Below are 24004 nucleotides of genomic sequence, written 5' to 3'. Positions count from 1 at the left end.
GAATAACACTTCCCTTAGGACAACTGTCTTGGATAGTCAATCAGAATAAAAAAATATTGTGCTTGATGGGGATGGGAGAGGCCATGGCACATGATGGAGCATCCACCTTGCATGCAGGAGATTTCAGGTAGCATATGTTAGGAGAGACTTCTCTGCCTAAGACCATGGAGAGTTGCCACCAGTTCAAGTATACAATACTGAATGACATGGCCCAATAGCAGTTGCATATGCATAGAGCTGGAATGTACCCAAGGTTCATCTAGTCCAACCTCCTGCAACTACTCCTTCCACTCTATGACCCTTGCTCTATGTCCAGAGGAGGGTTAAAAAAACCTTCTAGTTTTCCTGGCCAATCTGGTCTGGATGAAAATTCCTTCCTGACCCCAAAGTGGTGATCAGTGTTACCCCAGACATATAAGAAAGGCCCACGAGAACCTAGCACCAGTAATCCCATCATGCCCTCCCTCTCCTGATCTGTGTACATTCATCTTGATACCTAATCCTCTTCCTTTTGCTGTTGATCCACACAGCTACAATGTATATATAAATACAACAACTACAGGAGTGAGATCATGTAGGTCTTTTTCATCAAGAGCGAGGACAGATTGGGTGAGAAAGACTGGTACAACTAGCCATACCCTATGGTAGTGCTAGGCACACACAAGGTGGAATAGTGTCACAGGGAAGCAGATCCTAATCAGCTGCAGAGTGTCAGGTTACTGCAGTGTCCAGGAGAGTTTGTGTATCTCCTTTTGAAAACAATAAGAGTTATCTGCACCTAGTTTGGCTCAGTGCTACAATTAATACAAAATTTTAACAAGTGTGTTTTAAAAAAAAAACATAATTCCATTAAATTGGGAACAGATTGCCATGTCAGCTATTTAAAATATTTTGAAATTTGGTTTGTGTAGGGAATTTCTAACCCTAGGGTCCACTAATTAAGTTTTACTGCCAGACTTGAGAAAGATGAAAATACTGTCAAAAATGTAACGGGGGCTTCTTCTTTTTTTGGCACAGACAAATGTGTATTTTGAATTTCAAAGTAAACAAGAAACAGACTGTCCAGTTTCAGTACAAGAAGATAAAAATGCCTTCAATCAAATGGCCTTCAGAATAGTGCTTTTCCACATTTCTGGAATGACAGGAAAAGAAACATTCCCAATGGCTTCCGCAGAACCAATATGGTGTAGTGCTGAACTGGACCTGGGGAGACCCAGACTCAAATTTTCATTTGGCCATGAAACTCATTGGGTGACCATTGGTCTGTCATTCTCTCAAAGAGTTGTTCTGAGGGAAAAATGGAGGAGGGGAGAATAAGATATCCCCTCATGAGCTCCATGGGGGAAGAGTAAGATAAAAATATAATTACATCGTATGCTGTAGGAGCCATGACACTTTGCAGGCCTACTATGTTGATAGGAAGGAAACAAATGTTGTCAGGGCTTGTTGCAGGTACCACTGGGCGGAGCACCAGCATACCTGGCTCTGACTTCAGAGGGGTGTCAGGGATATTGCAGGACGGTGCTCTGTGGAAGGAAGGGGCAGTATACATCACCCAGACTCCCTCTCAGTCCACTCGCTGGCCTGCTCAGCCAGCTCCCAGCATCCCCCTCAATCTCCTCCTTCATCAACTTACCTCCTCTCTCTCTCTCTCTCTCTCTCTCTCTCTCTCTCTCTCTCTCTCTCTCTCTCTCTCTCTCTCTCACTCACTCACTCACTCCCTATGAGTGGACTTTCCTTATATCTTACCCCTCATCCCAGGCTCCACTTGCCAGGCCACACTCCTCTTTTGCCTTCCAGCATCATCCTGAGCTGCCTCAAGCAGTTGCAGCTGGGGTAGCTAATTTGGCTGCGGTTGGCCAGCTACAGCTGTGTCTCGTTGGTTGGCTGTCAAGCCTCTCTGGCTGAGCTGATTGCTGAAGGCAGGCCCAGCTGTGGCTCTTTGGCTGGCTGCCCAGTTTTTCCAACAGAGTACATCCAGCAGCTCCACCTGGAGTTGCTTTGCTCCTGGTATCCCCTGAGCCAGGTTATTGCCTTCTAACTGGGCTGTAGGCTGGGGTGTGGCTCTGAGCTGCTGTGGCTGTTTCTCCTCCCTGGCTGGTAAGGTCTCTGCTTGGTCAGCTGCTGTCTGTCTGTCTGTCCACAATGCCTTTGCCCTCTCCCTCTGCTCTGGCCCCCTCTGGGTTGACCCTACTCTCCCTGCCTGGCCCCCTAGACTCCCACTGGATGGTGGGACTAGCTGGCCTCCACCCACACCTTATAACCCTCTGAGGCTTGGGTGCTTTTCTTCCTCCCTCTTGAGTAGGTAAGGCTTCTCTCCCTCCCTCCTGTGTAGGTAGATCCAGGCCCTGGGGGCCTGCTGGGGTGGCTGGGCAGCTGTCTCCTGGTTGTCTCCCGTCCTCTCCTCCCGGCAAGTCCGGGGGCCATGCTGCGGACCCTGGACACATCATCATTTTATTTCAGCCAGATTCTATGTTGAAGCAAACAGAATGCTTTTGTTGTCATTGTTGTTAAATTGTAAGGGAAGGTTAACTGAATACAGTATTTTGAAACCTGGTTACTGTAGAGCAAGGACAGCGATGGCCTCCATGATTAAGCCACTTATAAATGGGATGATCCCCTTCCATGATATCAGTGCCCTTTTCTCCAAACTCTATGGGCACGGAGACTTGACACATGTCTTTTGAGATGTTGCTGTATAGGTTTCTGTAACAAAGAGTATTGACGGATACCTATCATCTCTGCTGACTATATGAACTAATTCTTTAAACAGTTCAGTATTGGTACACAAAAGTAAGATTCCTATATGAGTCATTTTGGCTTTCTGCATATCTCTGAGTTTTTGTGTGTGTGTTGATGCTGAAAGAAGAAGGAAGGAGAGGCAGTTGTGTGCAGCTTTTGTCCATTAACGTGGTGTGGTTTAGTGTGTGCTAGCACTGGATGAACGATTCTTCTTCCTGTTGATTAGAGTTTTAAATGTTGCTTGTATATGTCAGACTTGATGAAATGCTGGAGCTGAAAATTGATTGAAGGATGAAAGTTTTTCCCAGCTTATTAACACTCTTTAACAAGCATTATTGGTTAGAATACTGAAGAACTTGCCATTCCATTCCGTATGTTTGAAAAGGATTTTAAGCATACCAATGTAAATCAGAAATAGAAAAAACCTATTTGTGCTGAGTGATAGAAAAGGAAGAATGATGTTTATTGTCAATGTGTCCTAGCCAGCAAAAACAACTTTCGAAGCAATATGATCAGTTGTTTGTAATATGAATGAAACTGAGATGGAATTTTTTTTAAAAAGACCGACAAATATGTTAAGGAAGCATTTTAAAGCTTTTTGCAGTTACTATGTTCATAATAGTTCCAGACTATCCACCGAATTCCAGATAACAGAATTTTTCCTGTCAGTTTCCCTCCTATCCCATTACACTGGGGTAGTATATACCCTATGTATATTTACTTGGAAGTAAAACCATTGACCTTATTTAACATACTGAGCATATAAGATTAGGTTGTTGCTCTAAAGTCTGTTTTTCTATACCCACCTAAACAAAATGAGAACCTTTAATTTATACAACAACATTGTTGTATGTAAGTAATGTTGAAATTACGCTTTTCTTAATGTTGGTTGTTGTGGGTTTTCCGGGCTGTATTGTCGTGGCCTTGGCATTGTTGTTCCTGACATTTCGCTAGCAGCTGTGGCTGGCATCTTCAGAGGTGTAGCACCAAAAGATAGAGATCTCTCAGTGTCACAGTGTGGAAAAGATGTGGCAGGTCATTTATATCTACTCAGGAGGGGTGGGATTGAGCTGAGTCATCCTGTAAGAGTTTCCCAGGGTGTGGAATGCTAATGGCGGGAGGCTTCACTGTATCCTGAGGAGGCTCTTTTGCATATGGATTGGTGCTTGATGTGCTAATCTTCTCTGCAGGGCTATTGTCGGGTGTAGAGTGTTTTGTTAGCCTGGTGTTTTTCAGAACTGGAAACTATGCTCTGTTCATTCTTAAGGTTTCTTCTTTCCTGTTGAAATTTTGCTTATGCTTGTGAATTTCAATGGCTTCCCTGTGCAGTCTGACAAAGTAGTTGGCAGTGTTGTCCAGTATTTTGGTGTCCTGGAATAAGATACTGTGCCCTGTTTGAGTTAGGCTATGTTCAGCCACTGCTGATTTTTCCGGTTGTCCAAGTCTGCAGTGTCTTTCATGTTCTTTTATTCTTGTCTGGATGCTACGCTTTGTGGTCCCGATGTACACTTGTCCACAGCTGAAGGGTATACGGTATACTCCTGCAGAGGTGAGGGGGTCTCTACTGTCTTTTGCTGATCGTAGCATCTGTTGTATTTTTCGGGCGGGTCTGAATACTGCTTGGAGGTTATGCTTTTTCATAAGCTTTCCCATCTGATCAGTAATTCCTTTGATATATGGCAAAAACACTTTTCCTGTAGGAGACTGTTTATCCTTGGTCGTTTGATTCATCCTGGGTTTGATTGCTCTTCGGATTTCATTTCTAGAGTAGCCATTTGCCTGAAGTGCGTGGTTTAGATGATTAATTTCCTCATTGAGAAACTGTGGCTCACATATCCGTCTTGCATGATCCACTAATGTTTTCATTATGCCTCTTTTCTGTCGGGGGTGGTGATTGGAGTTTTTGTGTAAGTACCAATCAGTGTGAGTTGGTTTCCTGTAGACCTTGTGACCTAACTGAAAGTTTGCTCTGCGGATGACCAAGGTGTCCAGAAATGGGAGTTTTCCCTCGATTTCTTTCTCCATTGTGAATTGTATAACCTCCAAGCAGTATTCAGCATAACCTCCAAGCAGTATTCAGACCCACCCGAAAAATACAACAGATGCTACGATCAGCAAAAGACAGTAGAGACCCCCTCACCTCTGCAGGAGTATACCGTATACCCTGCAGCTTTGGACAAGTGTACATCGGGACCACAAAGCGTAGCATCCAGACAAGAAGAATAAAAGAACATGAAAGACACTGCAGACTTGGACAACCGGAAAAATCAGCAGTGGCTGAACATAGCCTAACTCAAACAGGGCACAGTATCTTATTCCAGGACACCAAAATACTGGACAACACTTCCAACTACTTTGTCAGACTGCACAGGGAAGCCATTGAAATTCACAAGCATAAGCAAAATTTCAACAGGAAAGAAGAAACCTTAAGAATGAACAGAGCATAGTTTCCAGTTCTGAAAAACACCAGGCTAACAAAACACTCTACACCCGACAATAGCCCTGCAGATAAGATTAGCACATCAAGCACCAATCCATATGCAAAAGAGCCTCCTCAGGATACAGTGAAGCCTCCCGCCATTAGCATTCCACACCCTGGGAAACTCTTACAGGATGACTCAGCTCAATCCCACCCCTCCTGAGTAGATATAAATGACCTGCCACATCTTTTCCACACTGTGACACTGAGAGATCTCTATCTTTTGGTGCTACACCTCTGAAGATGCCAGCCACAGCTGCTGGCGAAACGTCAGGAACAACAATGCCAAGACCACGGCAATACAGCCCGGAAAACCCACAACAACCATCGTTCTCCGGCCGTGAAAGCCTTTGACAATTTAATGTTGATGGAAATATAGAAACAATATTTAAATTGTATTAAATATTGTGAAGTATTTTTAAAAAACACAACTGGTTTATATGCTTTTGGAAACATATTTATTCATAATAATTTATTTGTAGAACCTGGATTGGCAGCAACATAATCATCTGCCGTATGCACCTAACACATTTCAAGCATGAAAAAGTAGGCTTGCCAATCTCCAGGTGATCCCAGAATTACAAATGATCTCCAGACAACAGAAATCAGTCCCCAGGAGGAAATGGCTGCTTTGGAATGTGGACTCTCCTGATGTCCCTCCCCTCCCCAAACCCTGCCCTCCTCAAGCATCACCCCCAAATCCCTAGGAATTTCGCAACCTGGAGATGGCAGCCCTATGAAAGAAACATTTCAGTTTGGGAATATTAAGAAATAGGAGACTTTAATCGTTATGCAGAGGAGTTAGCCGTGTTAGTCTGTAGTAGCAAAATCAAAAAGAGTCCAGTAGCACCTTTAAGACTAGCCAACTTTATTGTAGCATAAGCTTTCGAGAATCACAGTTCTCTTTGTCAGATGCATGACGAAGAGAACTGTGATTCTCGAAAGCTTATACTACAATAAAGTTAGCCTTAAAGGTGCTACTGGACTCTTTGATTTTAATCGTTATGTTTGTGGTACAGTTGCAAATTAAAAGGAAAGGTACAAAGAATGTTTGGAGAGTTATGATGATGATGATATATGGATTGATCTCTTGCTTTTTATCATCTCAAAGATGATGTGTTTCCTCTCAAGCTCGAAAATGGGTCTATAACAAACACGTCTGAAGCTTAAAGCAGTGTTTCCCAATCTTTTTGATACGGTTTCCCACAATGCCAAATATATTTCATAAGGTGAACATCCAGGGCTGGCCCAAGAGATTTAGAAGGTGTGGGGGTGGGGGGTCGCTGAGTTGGAGATATGTGGGAAGATGGTAGATGTCAGCAAATGGGTGGCATGTGGCTCAGTGCAGTACATCTCCCACAGCACTTCTGGGGGCTGGGCAAGAGGTTAGGCTGCTGAAGGATCAGTGTCAAATCAGAGCCTATGTCTGCACACACATTTCTCTCCTCCTTTTGTTTTCCCATGTGCTGAACAGCTCCCACCTACTCTCCAGCCTCCCCACCCTTTCCCCACCTACTATTGTAAAGTTATTAGTTCCCAGACAGCTTCCCCCCTCATTAGGGAGGCAAGAATCTAAGAAACTGGTGAGGAGGAAGAGAAGTGTGCAAAGAGCAGGAGCCACCATTAAAGATGGCTGGCCAATAACCCTCTTTCAGAGAGAAGTGTGCAAGGAGCAGGAGCCACCATTAAAGACGGCTGACCAATAACCCTCTTTCAGAGGCTTTGAGACCCAATTTTGGGTCTCAACGCACAGGTCTCAACTGGCTTAAATGATGCAACTTAACAAAAATGATAATAACAGCTGTTTCATGCATAGAACACATGACATAAGGAAGGTGTGGGTCTAGCCTCCTAAAGACATACAAGATATAAACACTGTTACTGAGCGTTATAGCATTCTTTTCCTATCCCTAAATATATGAAGCTGCTTAGAGCTGAAACATAAAAAATCAAAGATATTCCTTTAGGTGGGACCGAGGACCACCTGACCTCAACGATGTTCATCTTTCAGTATGAATGCTGGATTTATCCCCTTACTTGTGCTGCCAAGATAACACAGATGTCATAGTTATTACTTTCTGAGTACACTGAGCCAGTTAAGTTGGTCTGTTTGTGGAGGCCTACAAGAGCAGATGGATCTTTGAACTCCTGGGAATTGTCCCTAGATGGCTACTCTGTTGATAGGCTTGTTGGCTTGTGGTTAAGATGGTTATATCCAGCCATATTTTCCCAATGCATTTGCCCTAGTTTCCTATCACTTAATGGCTACAGTTCAAGATGAAGGTTTTTCTTGAGCTGAAATAATGTTAATGGTCTGCCTCTGTGTATACAGTCTGCTTTCTAAGCCTTTGTTTTTCAGGCCAGTCAAGAATACCATGGAGACAGTGCTGTTAATTATAGAGAAAAAGAAGAAAGGGGGCCCCACGGGCCCAGGAGCCAACAGAATCAGGGGTCAAAGTCCCAATTCTTACCGAGTATGGGGATAGGCTGCCACCATTTTCACCAATTAAGCCCTGGTGTCGAGGGGAAAACAAGCCCCGGACTTTACCAGATTTTACCTGAATCAGCTGAGTCTCCACTAAAAGGTTACAAAGATATCTGGGTCAAATCTGCCTAGGAACTTATTTATGTTAGTGCTGAATTTATTTATTTATTGAATTTGTAGCCTGTTCTCCCTGCAAGCAGGCTTAAAGCAGATAACAACACCATAATAAAACAATCATAATATAAGCTAAAAACATTAATTACAATTAAGATAAAACAATTCAAGATGCAGCACTCAATATAGGATCACTCCTAAATATTCAATTTCTATGGGGCAGAGGGGCGTGTTCTTTAACTGGACAGCTGAAAACAGGGGGAGCACTTTGTCCCTCCCCCAAGCAGAGCCAGCAGGAGAATTCGCCCTCCTCAACCACCATAAGTCTCTCAGAACATCTCTGTTTTTTTGTTTATTGAAATGTGTGCGTAAAACAATCTATCTGGAAAGTATGCAAGAAGAATAGATGAGACAATAGAAATCTAGCCAGTCCGACTCCTAACACTATACATACCAGGCAGTCTTTGCCAATCTTAGTCATAACAATACATTGCAGGTATGACATTCTTAGTCAGCAACAAGTGCTCAAAGCAAAACACATAAGTGACCTTTCCAGTTTATGCCCAGTTGCCTAGTAACGTGGGTAGATCCCACCAGCGAATCCGTACCCTACAAAGTCATGTGAGGTTGGCGTTCTGCAGTTACATCAAACCCACATAGCACCCCTGATGAGCATGTACCATCTCCCATGAGAACCACAGATGGGTTAAATAATCCTAATTAGCTGGGACACTCACCATCGGTGCCAGGGTTTCTGGCACCCACGGCAATCCCCACATGCGCGCGCACAGCACGCATGCACCCCCGGACTGTGTGATGACATCATCATGCAGCAAAAGCCAGGCCCATTGGCCGGCAGGTGGCTGGGGTGGTGCACGGAGGCTGCTCGTGATCCGTATGCTGCCCTGGCCACCTGCCGTGCCTGGACTGTGGCTGCTGCACCTGGCCAGGGGCGTGTGGCAGTGGCAGCGGCGGCAGCAGCAGCACGGGGGTGGCTGGCTGTAGCCAAGCATGCCAGCTCCATGCCATGCGCCTCCACCCCCAGCACCCCTTCCAGCACCCAGGCGCCCGCAGCGTCCACCTCACCACCTCAATGGGGACACTTCGGCCTTACCTCCCTGACCTTGGAAACTCCTGTAACAACACTATAGCACCTGGGCAATTAGAATGCTGAACTAGCAATGCTTAATGATAATGCATTAGACTCTTGCCAGAAGGCCTAACTCTTTTGACCAAACAAGACTACATCCATGTGCCAGTTCTGAACACCAAAAAGTGTGCAGAGAAGCATTCGTGGAGATTTTTCCTCAGCTTAGCTCCATTAAAGGTTGGCTTTAATGCCTTCTGGAATAATTGCCTGTTTTGGCTGACTTGTAAAATGTGTGAAAGTGTATGTATTTAGTCATTTTGTTTTTGTTGCTTTTATTTTTGTAACCAGTCTCAAACCATTGGGAAAACAAAAAAGTAAAATAAATAAATACTTTTGAAACTAGATAATTGGTATGTATACTCATTGATAATTTGAGGGAGCACATGAACACAACTGCAAAGATGCTTAAAGTAAAAAGCTAATAATTGTTTAAATTGCTGTCCAGTGCATTTTGTTGCATGGACAGCAGTATAAACTATTATGTTTGATCTTAGGCAACTTTACTATACAGTGAACTGACTGATGTTTTTGTATACAATTTTGCTGTTGTTATTAAGAAATATATGGCTCATGATCAATAGCAATTGCTAATTATTTTTATACATGAACAATTCTTTCTATATCATGTTATTTATTTGTTGTTTGCTTAATATAGTATAACAAGTATAAAGCAGTTTTTTAATGCCACATTGCAGGTTCTCCCGGACCATCCAGTGATCACAGCAGTGGTGCTTCCTCCCCTCTCTTTGACAGTGGTTTACATTTAAATGGAAACTCTACAAATACAGTGAGTGAGTTAATTTACTAGTTGCATATATGGTATGTGATGCAATAGCAGAAGAACAGGTGTGTTCCACATCAATATACAAGTATCAAGGATGATTACAGCAACATCTGCAAAAGAGCTAAACAAAAGTTAATCCGGTCTTGGAGGGCTAGAGTGTGGTAGCAACTAGCAAGAGATCTAGATTTGCAGTGATTAGATGACAGCTCTTTAATCTGCTGAGCAGGTACTAAATTATTATTTAATATACATGTGAAATTGTAGGCAGAGAATTCCAAGATTTGGATTGATATGTTTGTTATCACAAGCATATGACACCCAGTTCTATTTTCACTTGGATTTAGGAACAATTGTTATATTCTTACTTTTAAAAATAACTACTTCAAATGTTTTTTTGGTTTAGCTTCAGTTGACTTAGGGGCCAGGTAAATGTTTTTGCTGCTTCCAAACATGGAGATTCTCAAGCATTTGTCTGGTGATCTTTCACAGCTGAAGGGATGCGTTCAGATCAGTGGGTCAAGTTTTGCAAAACTTTAGGATGTGTATGTTTGTAACTACTTCTTCATTCATCAGATGATGGGGAAGGTGTTATAATGTCGTGTATTACTGTTATTGAAAACTTTACTTCTTCATTTTTTGTCACTGTACATTATGGTTAGAATGACATGTGTATGCCAAAGCAAGAGAGGAGAGAGATTCCGGACATTAGAAGTTGATAATAAAACTGAGAACAAGGGAAGTATTTTGGGGGGAGCAGAAATGTATGCTAAATGTTTGCAAACAGATGCTATCTGAAACAAATATAGCAAGAAAAAGAGTAGAAAGGACGCAACACCCCTCGCCCCTGTAACTGGCCATGTAATAATGTCACAACCTCCCTTCATCACTCACAAAAAGATTTGAACAGTGGAAGATGTGCATGTTCCCCAGATCAAAAGGCAAGATTTCCAAATGTCTGGGAAAGAAAGTGGCCCCAGCTTCTAAAGTGGCTTGTTGAAAGCAAAAGCACAAGGAAGCATTTATCAGATGGAACCATGATCAAAACGAGCAGATGAAGAGGTTGAAAAATGTCAGTAACAAAAACCAGAGGCATTTTCTCCCTGAAGAAATGTCATCATTTGTTCAGTGAAACTGTGCAGTGCTTTTTGTCTCTTGTGTGTTCCTTTCCTCCAAAATTGACCTACTTTTTAAATAGCACCTTGTGACATTTTCAAAGACTATCATACTAGGTCCTACATTGACCTGCCTCTTTCAACAATGTGGGAGTATGGAAGTGGAGCACAGATTTAAGTCCGTTAGCATAGCCCCTGATACTGAGATGAGATTACCATTTCAACAGTTGCAACTATGATACTGATATCCATATGGAGAGGCACTGTTTTTTGTCTACTGCTTCAGATGCTCAAAGGTTGAAATGGAGGTCTTGTGTCTCCAGTCCTGTGAGATAAGTTGGTGATACCAAATAATTTGTGAAAAGTCTCAGTCCCAGCTCTTATCTGACAAGCAAGCATTCTGTTTTGCACACAGAGTCCTACTAAACAGTTGTTGTTTGCCAAATTCTTTTGGATTCTAAAGGCAGAATATCAGAATTAAAAAATTCAATGGAGAGATGACTTACACGTACTTTATCTTAAGTGGATCTTAAATGCCAAAATGCTAGCAGTGAAATCCTAGTGCTAGAATAAAAAATATTTTTAACATTTTATATTTTATATCTTTTACAATGATTTGGATCCACTGGAGTCTCCAAAATTCAAGGATTCCCACCCATGGAGTGAGACTTTTTTGCTTCACTCATCCCATGGCAGAGAATCCCCAGGAAAATAATTTGAGTTATTTCTTGCTGCTGCAAAGAGGGGATCATAAAGTTGTGCTCTACAGTTGAAATCCTTTCACTGAGGAATAATTCCAGTGGATCCAAGCCATTGTACATAACAATGGTCAGTCACTCACATACTATCTCAAAACACTGGTTGAGAAAACATAGGAATCCATGCAATGTCATCAGTTGGAAGGGAAGAGAAGACGACTGAAAATGATCTCACACAGGCATAGGTTACATACTGCTGGAGTGTATGGATTATAGTTTTCAGAGAATTGTAATGATGTAGCTAGTGTAAACATTCCAGAAGGGTCTATCGGCTGAGGGAAGGGGTGGACTGTTGAAATATTTATGATCCTTCTGACAAAATTAAAGATAGTGAATTAATACAACATGACACTAAATGACCTATTTTAATACTTTTATATACCCTGTTGAGTGTTTAAATGCTTGTCCTCCAGCATCAACTATTAACCAGTGATATTTGAAATAAAACATTCATCAGTTTTGAAGAGTTCATCTCCTGTTGAAGGTAGATTTTTTTCACTTTCCACTGAAACTAATCTCTTTTGTTATCATTACCTGGATATTTACCAGTTAATTGAAGCCAGTCTACTAGGCAGGTGCTGTTGGGTGAGCAGTTGATTGAGTGCACCTTGCCAGACGCCTTGTATTATTACAGCTGCTCCTTATCCCAGCTGGTTGAAGAGAAGGGCACTGCCTCCTGCTCTGCGCCTGATCCCAGCTAGGTGAAGGCGTGAGTTGGGCATTGCCACCTGCTCCACTCCTGATCCAAAATGGATGATGGTGGGGGGTGGCCATTGCCACCTTCTCCACTCCTAATACCAACTGGGTGAAGGCAGGAGGTGGGTATTGCCATCTGCTCCCATCCTGCTCCCAGCCTGGACTTCCCACCATGGCACTTTTTCTGGAGGGACATGGTGCCAGCTGGGTGAAGGTGGGGGGTGGGAACTGCCAGCTGCTCCGTAACTAATACCGAGTTAAGGCAGGGGGCGGGCTTGCCACCTGCTCCACTCCTAATACTAACTGGGTTAAGGTGGGAGTGAGCATTTCCAACTGCTCCACTCCTAATACCAGCTGGGTTAAGGCAGGGGGTGGGCATTTCCACCTGCTCCGCTCCTAATACCAACTGGGTTAAGGCAGGGGTGGGCATTGCCAACTGCTCTGCTCCTAATACCATTGGGGTTAAGGTGGGGGGTGGGCTTTTCCACATGCCCCGCTCCTAATACCAACTGGGTTAAGGTGGGGGTGGGCATTGCTACCTGCTCCACTCCTAATACCAACTGGGTTAAGGTGGGGGGGTGGGCATTGCCACCTGCTCCACTCCTAATACCAGCTGAGTGAAGGCAGGAGGCGGGCATTGCCACCTGCTCCCATGCTGCTCCCAGCCTGGACTTCCCACCATGGCACTTCTTCTGGAGGGACATGGTGCCAGCTGGGTGAAGGTGGGGGCTGGCATTGCCACCTGCTCCGCTTCTGACCTCTGCTGGGTGAAGTCAGGACACAGGTATTGCCACCTACTCCGCTCCTAATCCCAGCTGGGTGAAGGTGGGGGCGGGCATTGCCGCTTGCTCCATTCCTGATCCCAGCTGGGTGGAGGCGAGGGATGGACATTGCCACCTGCTCTGCTCCTGATCCCAGCTGGGTGAAGTTGGAGCACGGGCATTGCCACCTGCTCCACTCCTAAAGCCCATCTGGGTGAAGGCAGGGGCAGGCATTGCCACCTGCTCCGCATCTGATCCCAAGTGGTTGAAGGCAGTGGGTGGGCATTGCCACCTGTTCCACTCCTGAGCCCTGCCAAGTGAAGTTAGGGGGCAGGCATTACCACCTTCTCCATTCCTAATCTCAGCTGTGTGAAGGCGGGCATTGCCACCTGCTCTGCTCCTAATCACAGCTGGGTGAAGATGGGGGTGGGCATTGCCACCTTCTCCATTCCTGATCCCTGCCAAGTGAAGTTAGGGGGGCAGGCATTACCACCTTCTCCATTCCTAATCTCAGCTGTGTGAAGGCGGGCATTGCCACCTGCTCTGCTCCTGATCCCAGCGTCGCTCTCCAGGTACTATGAAAGAATTGTAAAAGACACTGTGCAATACTGACATGCCCCTGAGGAAGTCCGTGGGGATGAAAATCTGCATGAGAAAGAGCCGGCCCCGGTTTTAGGCATCTGGATTCAATCACCATCAATCCACTGGTCACATTGCAAACTGAAAGAAGAAAGAAAGAAAAGTTTATATTTCAAGGCTATTTGCTGAACTGACTTACCTTGTACCTTGGATATATTTCAAGGCTATTTGCTGAACTGACTTACCTTGTACCTTGGAGTCTTTACCTGTGGAGTTTATTACACAATATGTATTGACTATGAATTGTTGTTGCACATAAGAAATTGAGTACTTGCCACTTTAAATTGTTCTAGTAAATTTTGAATAAGCTTTAGACTTTGCAGGGGTTTTTTCCCTCTCTTGTTTCTGTTCATGATCCCAGCTGGGTGAAGGCAGGGACGGACATTGCCACCTGCTCTGCTCCTGATCCCAGCTGGGTGAAGGCGGGGGACAGGCATTGCCATCTGCTCCACTCCTAATCCCAGCTGGGTGAAGGCGGGGTGTGGGCATTGCTGCCTGCTCCGCTCCTGATCCCAGCTGGGTGAAGGGGGGTGGGCATTGCCACCTGCTCCACATCTGATCCCAGGTGGTTGAAGGCAGTGGGTGGGCATTGCCACCTGTTCCATTCCTAATCCCAGCTGGGTGAAGAGGGGTGGGCATTGCCACCTGCTCCGGTCCTAATCTCAGCTGCGTGAAGGTGGGCATTGCCACCTGCTGGGTGAAGGCAGGGGACAGGCATTGCCACCTGCTTCACTCCTAATCCCAGCTGGGTGAAGGTGTGGTGCGGGCATTGCCGCCTGCTCCACTCCTGATCCCAGCTGGGTGAAGAGGGGTGGGCATTGCCACCTTCTCCACCCCTGAACCCATCTGAGTGAAGGCGGGGGGCAGGCATTGCCACCTGCTCTACATCTGATCCCAGGTGGTTGAAGGCGGTGGGTGGGCATTGCCCCCTCCTGATCCCAGATATGTGAAGGGCAGATGAGCATTTCCACTTGCTCCACTCCTAATCCCAGCCAGGTGAAAACAAGGGGCAGGCTTTGCTTCCTGCTAAGCTCCTGATCGCAACTGGGTGAAGGTGGGGCATGGGCATTGCTGCCTGCTCCTCTTCTGATCCCGGCATGGGTTTCCTGCATGGTGTGTTCTCTGAAGGTCTGGCTGCCTCATCTGAGCTTCCCTCTACAGCGGCGCCTTCTGGTGGCACACTAGTGTAGGAGTGAGTTGTCTTGAATATGCTTAGCCTTTCGTATAGTAGGAAGAGGACTTTCGGCGAGGAGAACTTTCGTGAGTCAGCCTCAGCCTCAACTGGTCACCTTACCTCTTGACCCAGAGTCCTCCTCAGAAGACGAGCAGGAAGAGCCAGCAGGGTCCACTCTGGAGCCAGAGCCAGCCATGGAAGAGTCAGCAGGGTCTACTCTGGAGCCAGAGCCAGCCATGGAAAAGCCAGCAGGGTCTACTCTGGAGCGAGTGCCAGCTGCTGCTCCAGAGGAAACTCAGCAGGAGCAGCCAGAAACCTCTGTGCAGGCTGGTGGAAACAAAGACTCCCCCAGAGCAAAAGAGAAGCCTGAGCTCCCTGGGCCAGCAAAGAAGAGGAAGAATAAAGCGAAGGCAGCACTGTGGGAGCAGAGAAGGAGTGCTCGTTTGCAGGCTCAACACCAGCTGGAGCTATCAGGCAAAGAGACAACACCTGCTCCTTGTTAGGACAGTATAAGAGAGAGAAGCTGAAGAAGCCATGCGTAGAAGCAAGTTCGCTCACCACTCCCTGCAACCAGAGCCCTGTGCCTGGAAGCTCCTTGTACCTTGCCCTGCTGAATGACTTACCGGACTCTGACCTTGGCCTGCCTCCTAGACTCTCCCTGCTGCCTGCTCCTCCATCTGACAGACTCCTTGACTCTGACCCCTGGCTTGTTTGTAGGACTCCCGCCTGTCTGCTCCTCTGTTGGACTGACACCTTGGCTCTGACCCTCGGCTTGCTGTGACTACTCGCCTGCCTGTTCCTCAGTTGGACTGCTTCCTCTGGCTTGGTTGCGACAAGAACAGAGCTTGAATCAAGAAGGGTGGAGATGAGAGAGATGAGAGAATGGAACAAGTGAGTATGATTGTGGCACAGTAGGAGAGAAGATCACAAATAATACTTTGGTAAGAAATCTTAGTTGTGATGCAGACTGTAACACAGCTACTAAGGCACTTGGATAATAAAAAGTAGGCTGTACTGAAGGAAATTGTGAAATGATGTCAGCAGAGCCAAGTATAAGAGAAGGCTTGACATGGTCTTATGGGATAATCCCAGAAGCGGAGTAGCTGAAAGAAGTGAAGGGATCAAGGTGTGACTAAGACAGGCCAAAGAGCAGATGGCGGCTAAGGCAAATGAAGGTGAAACAGTTCAGTCTTTTCCAGATGAAATGGAGGTAAATTGAATCAAAGGTAAAAACGACTCTCTCAAAGATTGGTCACATGGTCACATTTGAAAGGAACAAGAAAAACTACATATAATGGAATGTTAAAGTAAAATGTTCATTCAATGGAAATGACCAACGTTTCTTTTCAAAGTCCAGGGGGGGGAAATACCATTCAGGCACTGTCAGACAATTGTGCATGCAGGAAAAATGCTGTGATTGACTGCTATCTAAAATTGTTGAGGAAGGTTTCTACCTGCTGCAGATGTGCTTTGTGCTTGATAGAAACACTGATTTTATAGAAGAAGCACAATTATGTGGTGCAAATTGAATAACTGGCCAAAATGAGAACAAAGACCACAGATAAATCAAAGAGAAATAAAAATCAGTATAAATTAAGGATACAGTTTTGCCAATATTATGCATTTCCCTGTCAGAGCTTTCTCTTCCAAGTTCCTGCTATTTAATTTTAACAGGTACTGGAAAGTATTAAGTTTACTTTTTGATCTGGGATTCTGTGAATAGTTTTATAGACTTCTTTTTTGACTACTGTTTTACTCTCTGATGCAGAAAGTGTGGTATTGGCCTGGTGAGCTGTATTACAATCGATTATTAGTTGGATCCTGCCTAGGATTTTCACACACACAAGGAGCAGAATGATTTTCTCTGGCAGCATCCCCAAATGCTCTTCACCGATGCTACTGCTGTGGGATGGGGTATACCTTTGGGAAATCAGAGGAATCCCTGGAAGTGAGGGATAAATAAGCAAAAATCTCGGTAGATACAGGGCTAACCTTTAATGTCAATAATTATAATGATATTATGTTTTTATTATTTTTATCTTATTTTATGTTTTGATCTGCCTCAAGAAGCATATGAATGTTTTGGATGGATGGATGGATGGATGGATGGATGGATGGATGGATGGATGGATGGATGGATGGATGATGGTTGCCTTCCTTGTCATAACACTTCCTCACATTTTGTGTGTGTAAAAAGGTCATCTGTACTTGAAGGACTGTGGTCAGTGATGCTGGATGGCAATCGTATTTTCTGTCTTAATAGATATAGTGCTCCAAGTAGGCTTCCTATGTTATGGGTAGACTTTCTCACCTTTTCTCAGTGTTTTGTCTGTTTTTGCAATTTCAGCTGTTCTTAATGTTCAAAGTCTTTACAGGTTTTGTTTGAGCACAAAGTCAATTGTTTTGGGTATTGAGCGAGTGTATATATGCTTAGTTCTTTTTCTTTTCTTCCATGGAAGCGCATTCTATTAAAAATTCTGGTTGTCTGCATGCTGAAGGGTAGGGAACATAGGCACATAGATACATTCATTTTTTTATTGCATAAACCCAAGTTTCATCACAATATAAAAGGCTCTTGTATGTCAAGCAGACTATGACAAAGAGTAAAGTAAATCTCTTTTGAACAGACAGATGATTAAAAGAATGGGTACAGCACCTGCAACAATAGCATTGTGCACAGAGCTCAGAAACACCCTAAAATAAGTGTTCTCTAAAGATGGAGGTATTGTAACCACTCTTTGTATTATATAATTTTAAATAAGGGTCATTTCAGTTTTTTGTTCTTTTAAAAATATTAGTATTACAAAAATACTACACTTATGATGTGTAGTGCATATATATGCATTGATGATCAATTTATTAGAAGCTGTAAAAGTGACAAGAAAAGAACTCCAGTTCAGATAAGGAGATGTATGCACAGAATAATAGACGGTTTCTCCTTAGCTAGATCAGCACAAGTCAATTGTGCTTTCAAATACGTATCAGAGTGTGGATGTAGTTTGTCTATCCACATTGCTTTAAATGTGCATTTGAATGCATATCCTCACTCACATTTGGAAGAGCAGCTGAATGTTTTTTACATTTGTACAGGAGCACAAATAAAAACTTGATTTACACTGCACAGATTTGCAACAGCAAATGCTGTGAATATTTTCATTCAAGTTTATACAACACTAGTATCGCATAATGAAGGCCTGACAGGAAGCAAACCTAGGGCACTCTAGGTGCAATGATGCCCTTATGACCACTATGAGGATGTTATCACCATTCTAAAATCATTTTAACATGGCAGCAACTGCCTTGGTTGTTTTGGCACTTTCAAAAGCAGGTGGTATGGAACAAGAGTGGACCAAATCAGGATCACCCTTATCGCAGTTTTACAGGACTTTAAAATGGTGGCAGCATCCTCATGATGGCCACAAGGATGCTGTCATATCTAGTTTGCCCCGCCACACACACACACACACACAAGTGAAAAAAATGAAACATAGATTCCATGTAGATCCACTTAGGATCCCCCACACACCATGTTTTCTAGCAAACAATATTCCAAACCCAAGGATTAACACACAGTATTTCATCTAAGATTGCCACAGGACTATACAACAAAGCTGATAGCTATTGAATACTCCCTGGCTTGGATCCTTGAGTCCCATGTGTGCTAGATAATATCTACTTCACAGCAAGCTTCCTCTTTCACTTGCCCTTCCATTTGCACAAGGCTTGCAGAATACCACTGATCTTGCACAAACAGAAGTACTAGAATAAGAGTAAGTGCACTCCACAAAAGTGGGAAAAGTGAAACATGGAGTTACTGAACTCTTCTGTATACCATCATTCCATTGGCTGTGATCACACTTATGAAAATATTAGTTTTCATTATTACCAAGATGTTGGAAATAAGTAAGGAGGATGTGGAACTCACAATTACAATGCTTTTCATTTCTCCTGATTTCCTAGTCTGTATAGAAAGATCTTTCAAGGACTGAGTCCATAACATTTCACTGTGGAGAATAAGATAAATAATTGAAAAATATCCACCTGCTACCCCTCAGGACAAGTCCATGAAAATTACATGCAATCTGTGTTGATTACATGCAATTAAAATATACCAATTTGTTTGCCTTCCAATTTGTAAGAGATTTTTTTACGTACTAAGTAGTTCATCCCTGCTAACAGAAAAAAATTTGTAGTGTTTTCATTGAGTGTCCATTAGATAAAACAAACATTTCCAAACTTCCGTGTGTGTGACTGTGTTGATTTTTCAAGAGACAACCTTAATCGAAGCTTCAAATTAAATTACTCAGGAGATCTAAGGAGTTGTTATTTTTTCCTTGTAGAGCTTCACAATCAAGGAGAGAACTAAAATAGAAACTTGCCCAAGCGCTGCAAATCATTTGTCACAGGAACATGAAAAGCTGACAAGCTCTAACCGTGATCCTATTTTTTTCCCCTCAAGTATGTGGTAGGCACATTACTGTAGAAGGAAGTTTGATTCGTTCTGCTACTTATACAGGAACTGATTGCTTGGGCCCACTTTGAACTATTGAGCATTGTCTTCCAATATGCTTATTGTTTCTCATTTTATAAGGCCAGTGGAATGACTAATACTCTGAATATTGGTTTCAAGTGGTCTGCAAGAGAACAGCAAGATTTGAGTCCAGTGACACCATCTCTAAACCCAGAATTCTTCCAGTTCTCCCCTGGGAGAGGAGGAGCTGGAACCAGCTCTGTCCATCTCAGGGACCTTAAAGACCAACAAAATTTTCAAAACTTATACCTGAAAATTTTTGTTGTTCTTTAAGGTGCTACTGGACTCAAATCACTCTGAAGAACATGAGCAATTATAAAAAAATTTGCATTATCTGGTGCTCCCTACATTGATTACAATGGCTTAATGAAGGATGGGAGATTTAACCTCTCCCAACTATGCCCCATGGTTATTCAGTGATGCATCAGCATAAGCCTGGCAGGCAGTGAGATGTTGTTACTGTAGTCTATCAAAATTCTATCACTCTGGCTGGATGCTCTGTCCAGGGATCTGCTCATGTTGAGAGTATATATCTAGTATTGGGAGTGTGGGACAGGATTGAGATTCTCATGGTGCACTACCCACCACACTGCACAACAGTCTCCCTGTTTGAGCTGGTGGAGGTACTTTTAGAGATGGTGTTGAGAACTCCTAAGCTGATTGTTTTGGGAGACTCCAACATCTATGATGAGGCTCCCATGTCAGAAGCAGCTCAGTATATCTTGGTATCCATGACAGCCATTGGACTTTCTCAGGACCTGCCCCACACACTATGGGTCACACTCTTGATCTGGTGTTTTGCTCTGGGCAGCAAGAAGGTGATCTGAAGATGGAGGAATTGAAGACAGTCTACTTGTAATGTATAGATCACTGCTTGCTGGGGTTTAGACTTATAGGGATACCAAGACCCTGCTGCACATGGGAGAAATCAACAGCAGCCCTTACATGGGCTTTCTCTGTGGTGGCCCCTACCTTGTAGAATGGCCTGCCTGAGATCATGAGACCCCCCCCCCCAGCTTTCCACAAATAATGTGAAACTGAATTATTCAAAAAGGCTTTTGTATTGTAGGGAGGGGCTCTCAGATACTTTGTTAATGAGTTAAGAACCATAGGCTTCACCACTATGTTGCCTTACATACTACCTGTTGTCTTAAATATGTGCTCCTATGAGCTACTTGTGCTTCATGTGGTCTAATGTCAGCCCTAGAATTCGGTTCTGTTCTGTTTCAACATTTCTTCAACTCTGTATTGGATTCTTACTAATACTATGTCTTTGTAAAATTGTTTTTATTTATCCTATGGCATTGTTTCTGGAAATGTTCTTGAAACCGACTGTACTAATCTCACACTGTGTAATCCAACTTGAGTCTCAGTCAGAAAGGTGGACTATAAATGACATAAATAAATAAATAATAAAATAAGACATTGCAGGAGTGAGGGACTGATTAAAATGATTCACTCTTGTAGCCTCTGTAGCCTAATGGATCCAATTGGAGATTTTCTTGCTGATATGGTTGACATTCATTTCAATGCCATACTTGACCTCTGGAATGAGGGAATAATCCAGGCAAATTGACACAAGTGCTCGTACATGGCCTGTCTCAGATCTAAGAGCCCAGGCAGCCCCTTGGTTTACTAAGAGGTTGTATACAAGGAAAACATAAGGGCTAGAGTGACAGTGGAGAAAGACCTGGGGTTAATCAGACAAGACACAGGGTAGAACTTATTTTAAAGCCTACTCAGTGGTAATGATGGCTGTGGTTGTGGAGAGTGCCCTCACGTTCTAGTTGATTTATGGAAACCGCTGGCAGGGTTTTCATGGCAAGAGACTAACAGAGGTGGTTTGCCATTACCTGCTTCTGCAGCCCTGGTCTTTGTTGGCAGGTTAGAAGTTGGGGGAAGTGAGTGGACCGGTAAGCACCCTTGACATATCCCCATTGGTGGGGAATTGGGGTCTGTCAGGAGCAGCTGGCTGCTTCACAGCCCAGTTGCAAGGCCAGACTGCCTGGTGGGGAACCCCTGGACAAGCTGGTCCTCCTCCAGCTTCACAGTTGGGTAGTTGGAGCTTTAAGGGGGGAACCAATTCGCCTGGCCAGCTGGGTCCCAAACATGTACATGGATGGTTCACACTCAGGCAGCGGGGCTCACCCAGACAGGTTAGGGCAGAGATCCAGGGGTGATCCCAGGACCTGACATGTACAACTAGTTAGGCCCTTGCTGTTTTGACAGCTGTGTTGTTGTAGTTTAATAAAGCAGCCCTTTAGTTCTCAGATCTTGTGTCTGCTTCTTTATTCCAATGTGGGGGTGGGGGCAAAGAGCCAGCGTGCATGCGGGAGACATAAAACTCCCACTGCATGTTTGATACAAAGTCCTTGTGTTATTCCCCAAAAGATGTGAATGTAATATGGATGGAGACTCAGGCTAAGTGGGCCTGAGCCTTTATTGTTGTTGAGGAAGGGCAGAAAAATCCTGCCTGCCAAACTATCCCAATTTCCATCATTAGTCATCTGCATGTGGGCTGACTCACTCCAGATTAAGGCTTGGAAGAATGGTATGAATACGTTAATGCAATCAATATTAAGCCTATTTGTTGTAGCATTACTGACGAGCAGCCTTTCTTTTAGCAGAAGACTTCAATTTCAGAAATGATAAGTAAACGTTTTCTTGAGTTTTTGTATTTTTGTAGCGCAGTTTTTTTAGCTATTCATTTGGGAGGTAACATTCTATCCCCCTTGAAATAGCTTTAATTGGTTGACCTGCTTATGGATACATTTCTTTTGTGTTGGTTTCATTATTTCAAAGTTAATTATCTTGGACTCCCATTCCTGGGATTTCTGTTCCCGTTGTTCTCCCTTCTCTTTCTGAGCCTCCATCAAATATACTGTAAATATTGACTCATATATTGATTCAGAGACTATGCCCTCTGCTTGTATAAACCAGATTCTTAGATACTTTCACTGACCTCTGCTAACACATTGGAGAAGACAGTTGAGTGATATGGATTATATAAATGCCAAACCAGCATCAAACTTCAGAGAAGTTTTTGCCAAGATAAAATAATGTGAAAAATATTCAAGAGCCATTATCACAAGGTTTAGAAAACCCGATAAACAAATAGCATCAACTCTTTTCTGCCGGTTTCAACAACATGATTGAGTTTCATTTTAATTACTTCTAAAAAAATTAAGTGTGGTTTGGCATCTTCCAAAGCAGCTTAAAACCTCACATGGATTTCACTTTTATTTCATTTTTCCTTTGCCTTTTACAAATTTAAGTTTCAAATGCAAACCACAGACTAATTACAGAGTGACTAGTCTATCCTAAGACATAAAAGCCAAACCATGTTGCCGATGACTCACTTTTTATCCCCGCACATGCGCAGTATGTGGTGTATGCGCAGTATGAGAGGATAAGAAGCACGCAGAGGAAAAATGGTTTGCCTCCCCATTGCCTCCTCGGAGCCTCCACAGGCCTGGAAAGGCCCAGCGCGGCAGCATGAAGGCCTGGCGCCTTGGCAGTGGGCCTTCTTGCTGCCTCGGGGCTTTGGGAGGCCCAGGAAGACCCGGCCCAGTGACAGGTAGACCATGTGCTCTGGTGCTGAGCTTTCCCACCACCGAAGAGCCCCCCACCACGGCCCTACACCCAGAAGCTAAGGCCACCCAGCTGGTGTCTGGAACATAGTGTCTGGGCTTCTGCCTCCTCTCTCCCTTCAGACAGCTGTACTCAGCTACAGAGAGCCCGGTGAAGCCCAGCCTCTCCTGGCCCTCCTCTATCCCCGCAGGCATTCCGGTGTGGAATGGATTTTCCATAAAGGTCTCTGGGCCCAGATAGACCCCATCTCTCCTTCTGGACAGCTGCACTCAGCTGCAGAGAGCCCAGTGAAGCCCAGCCCTTCCTGAACCTCCTCTGTCCCCGCAGGCATCTCGGTGATTCCCAGGAGGAGAAGCTCACCAAGGCTGGGGGGGGGCTGGTCTAGCTTCCGAAAGAGACACACGGAGAGGCTGTCAGGAGGAGTTGGCAGGGCATGTACTAAAAGGAATGACAGGATTGCCCATTGAAAATAACGGGAGAGGCTTCAAGGACCATTGGAGAAAATGGGAGCCCAGAATGCCAATTTACTTGCATGGGCTCCATTGAAAAGCATTACAGCACAAAAACAGTTGCAAAGAAATGCTGAATGGATTTTCCATAAAAGTCTCTGGGCCCGGATATACTACTCTGGGACTGATAGTGTAGAAGCATTCTTGGAATGACAGTCCACACAATGGAATGACAGCCCCTGGGAGTAGCAGAAGTGTTCTTGGACTGGAATGACAGAGTAGAATGATTGCTCCTTGGAATAGACTTTCCCCTAAATCCACAGTGAGTACAGCACCAAAGCATTTTGTTTCACTTTTCTATTGGCCTACCGAGTGTCATTGTTGTATTGTTGCATTGCCATGGCAGCGCCCTGCCCATCACTGTCAGCCCTGCCATTCATCAGGGCCTATGTAAGAAGAAAGGCTCTTACCACTATGCACAAAGGTAGAGGGAGGACAAATGGGTAGGAAGGAGGGAGCTAGCTGGAGGAGGAGGCCAG

The 24004-nt window shown here is 44.2% G+C and overlaps 1 protein-coding gene across 1 annotated transcript in view; it reads left to right on the top strand.

Annotated features, from left to right (window-relative positions):
- Nucleotides 1-24004, top strand: part of SNTG2 (syntrophin gamma 2) — a 439152-nt gene that overhangs the window by 281177 nt on the left and 133971 nt on the right. The window contains exon 8 of the mRNA XM_054979235.1: nucleotides 9666-9757. Coding sequence (XP_054835210.1) covers nucleotides 9666-9757 — 92 coding nt within the window. The remainder of the gene's footprint in view (nucleotides 1-9665; nucleotides 9758-24004) is intronic.

The sequence above is a fragment of the Eublepharis macularius genome, chromosome 1 (genome assembly GCF_028583425.1).
Source record: "Eublepharis macularius isolate TG4126 chromosome 1, MPM_Emac_v1.0, whole genome shotgun sequence".
Classification (NCBI taxonomy): domain Eukaryota; kingdom Metazoa; phylum Chordata; class Lepidosauria; order Squamata; family Eublepharidae; genus Eublepharis; species Eublepharis macularius.
This window is presented reverse-complemented; position numbering and strand designations above follow the sequence as displayed.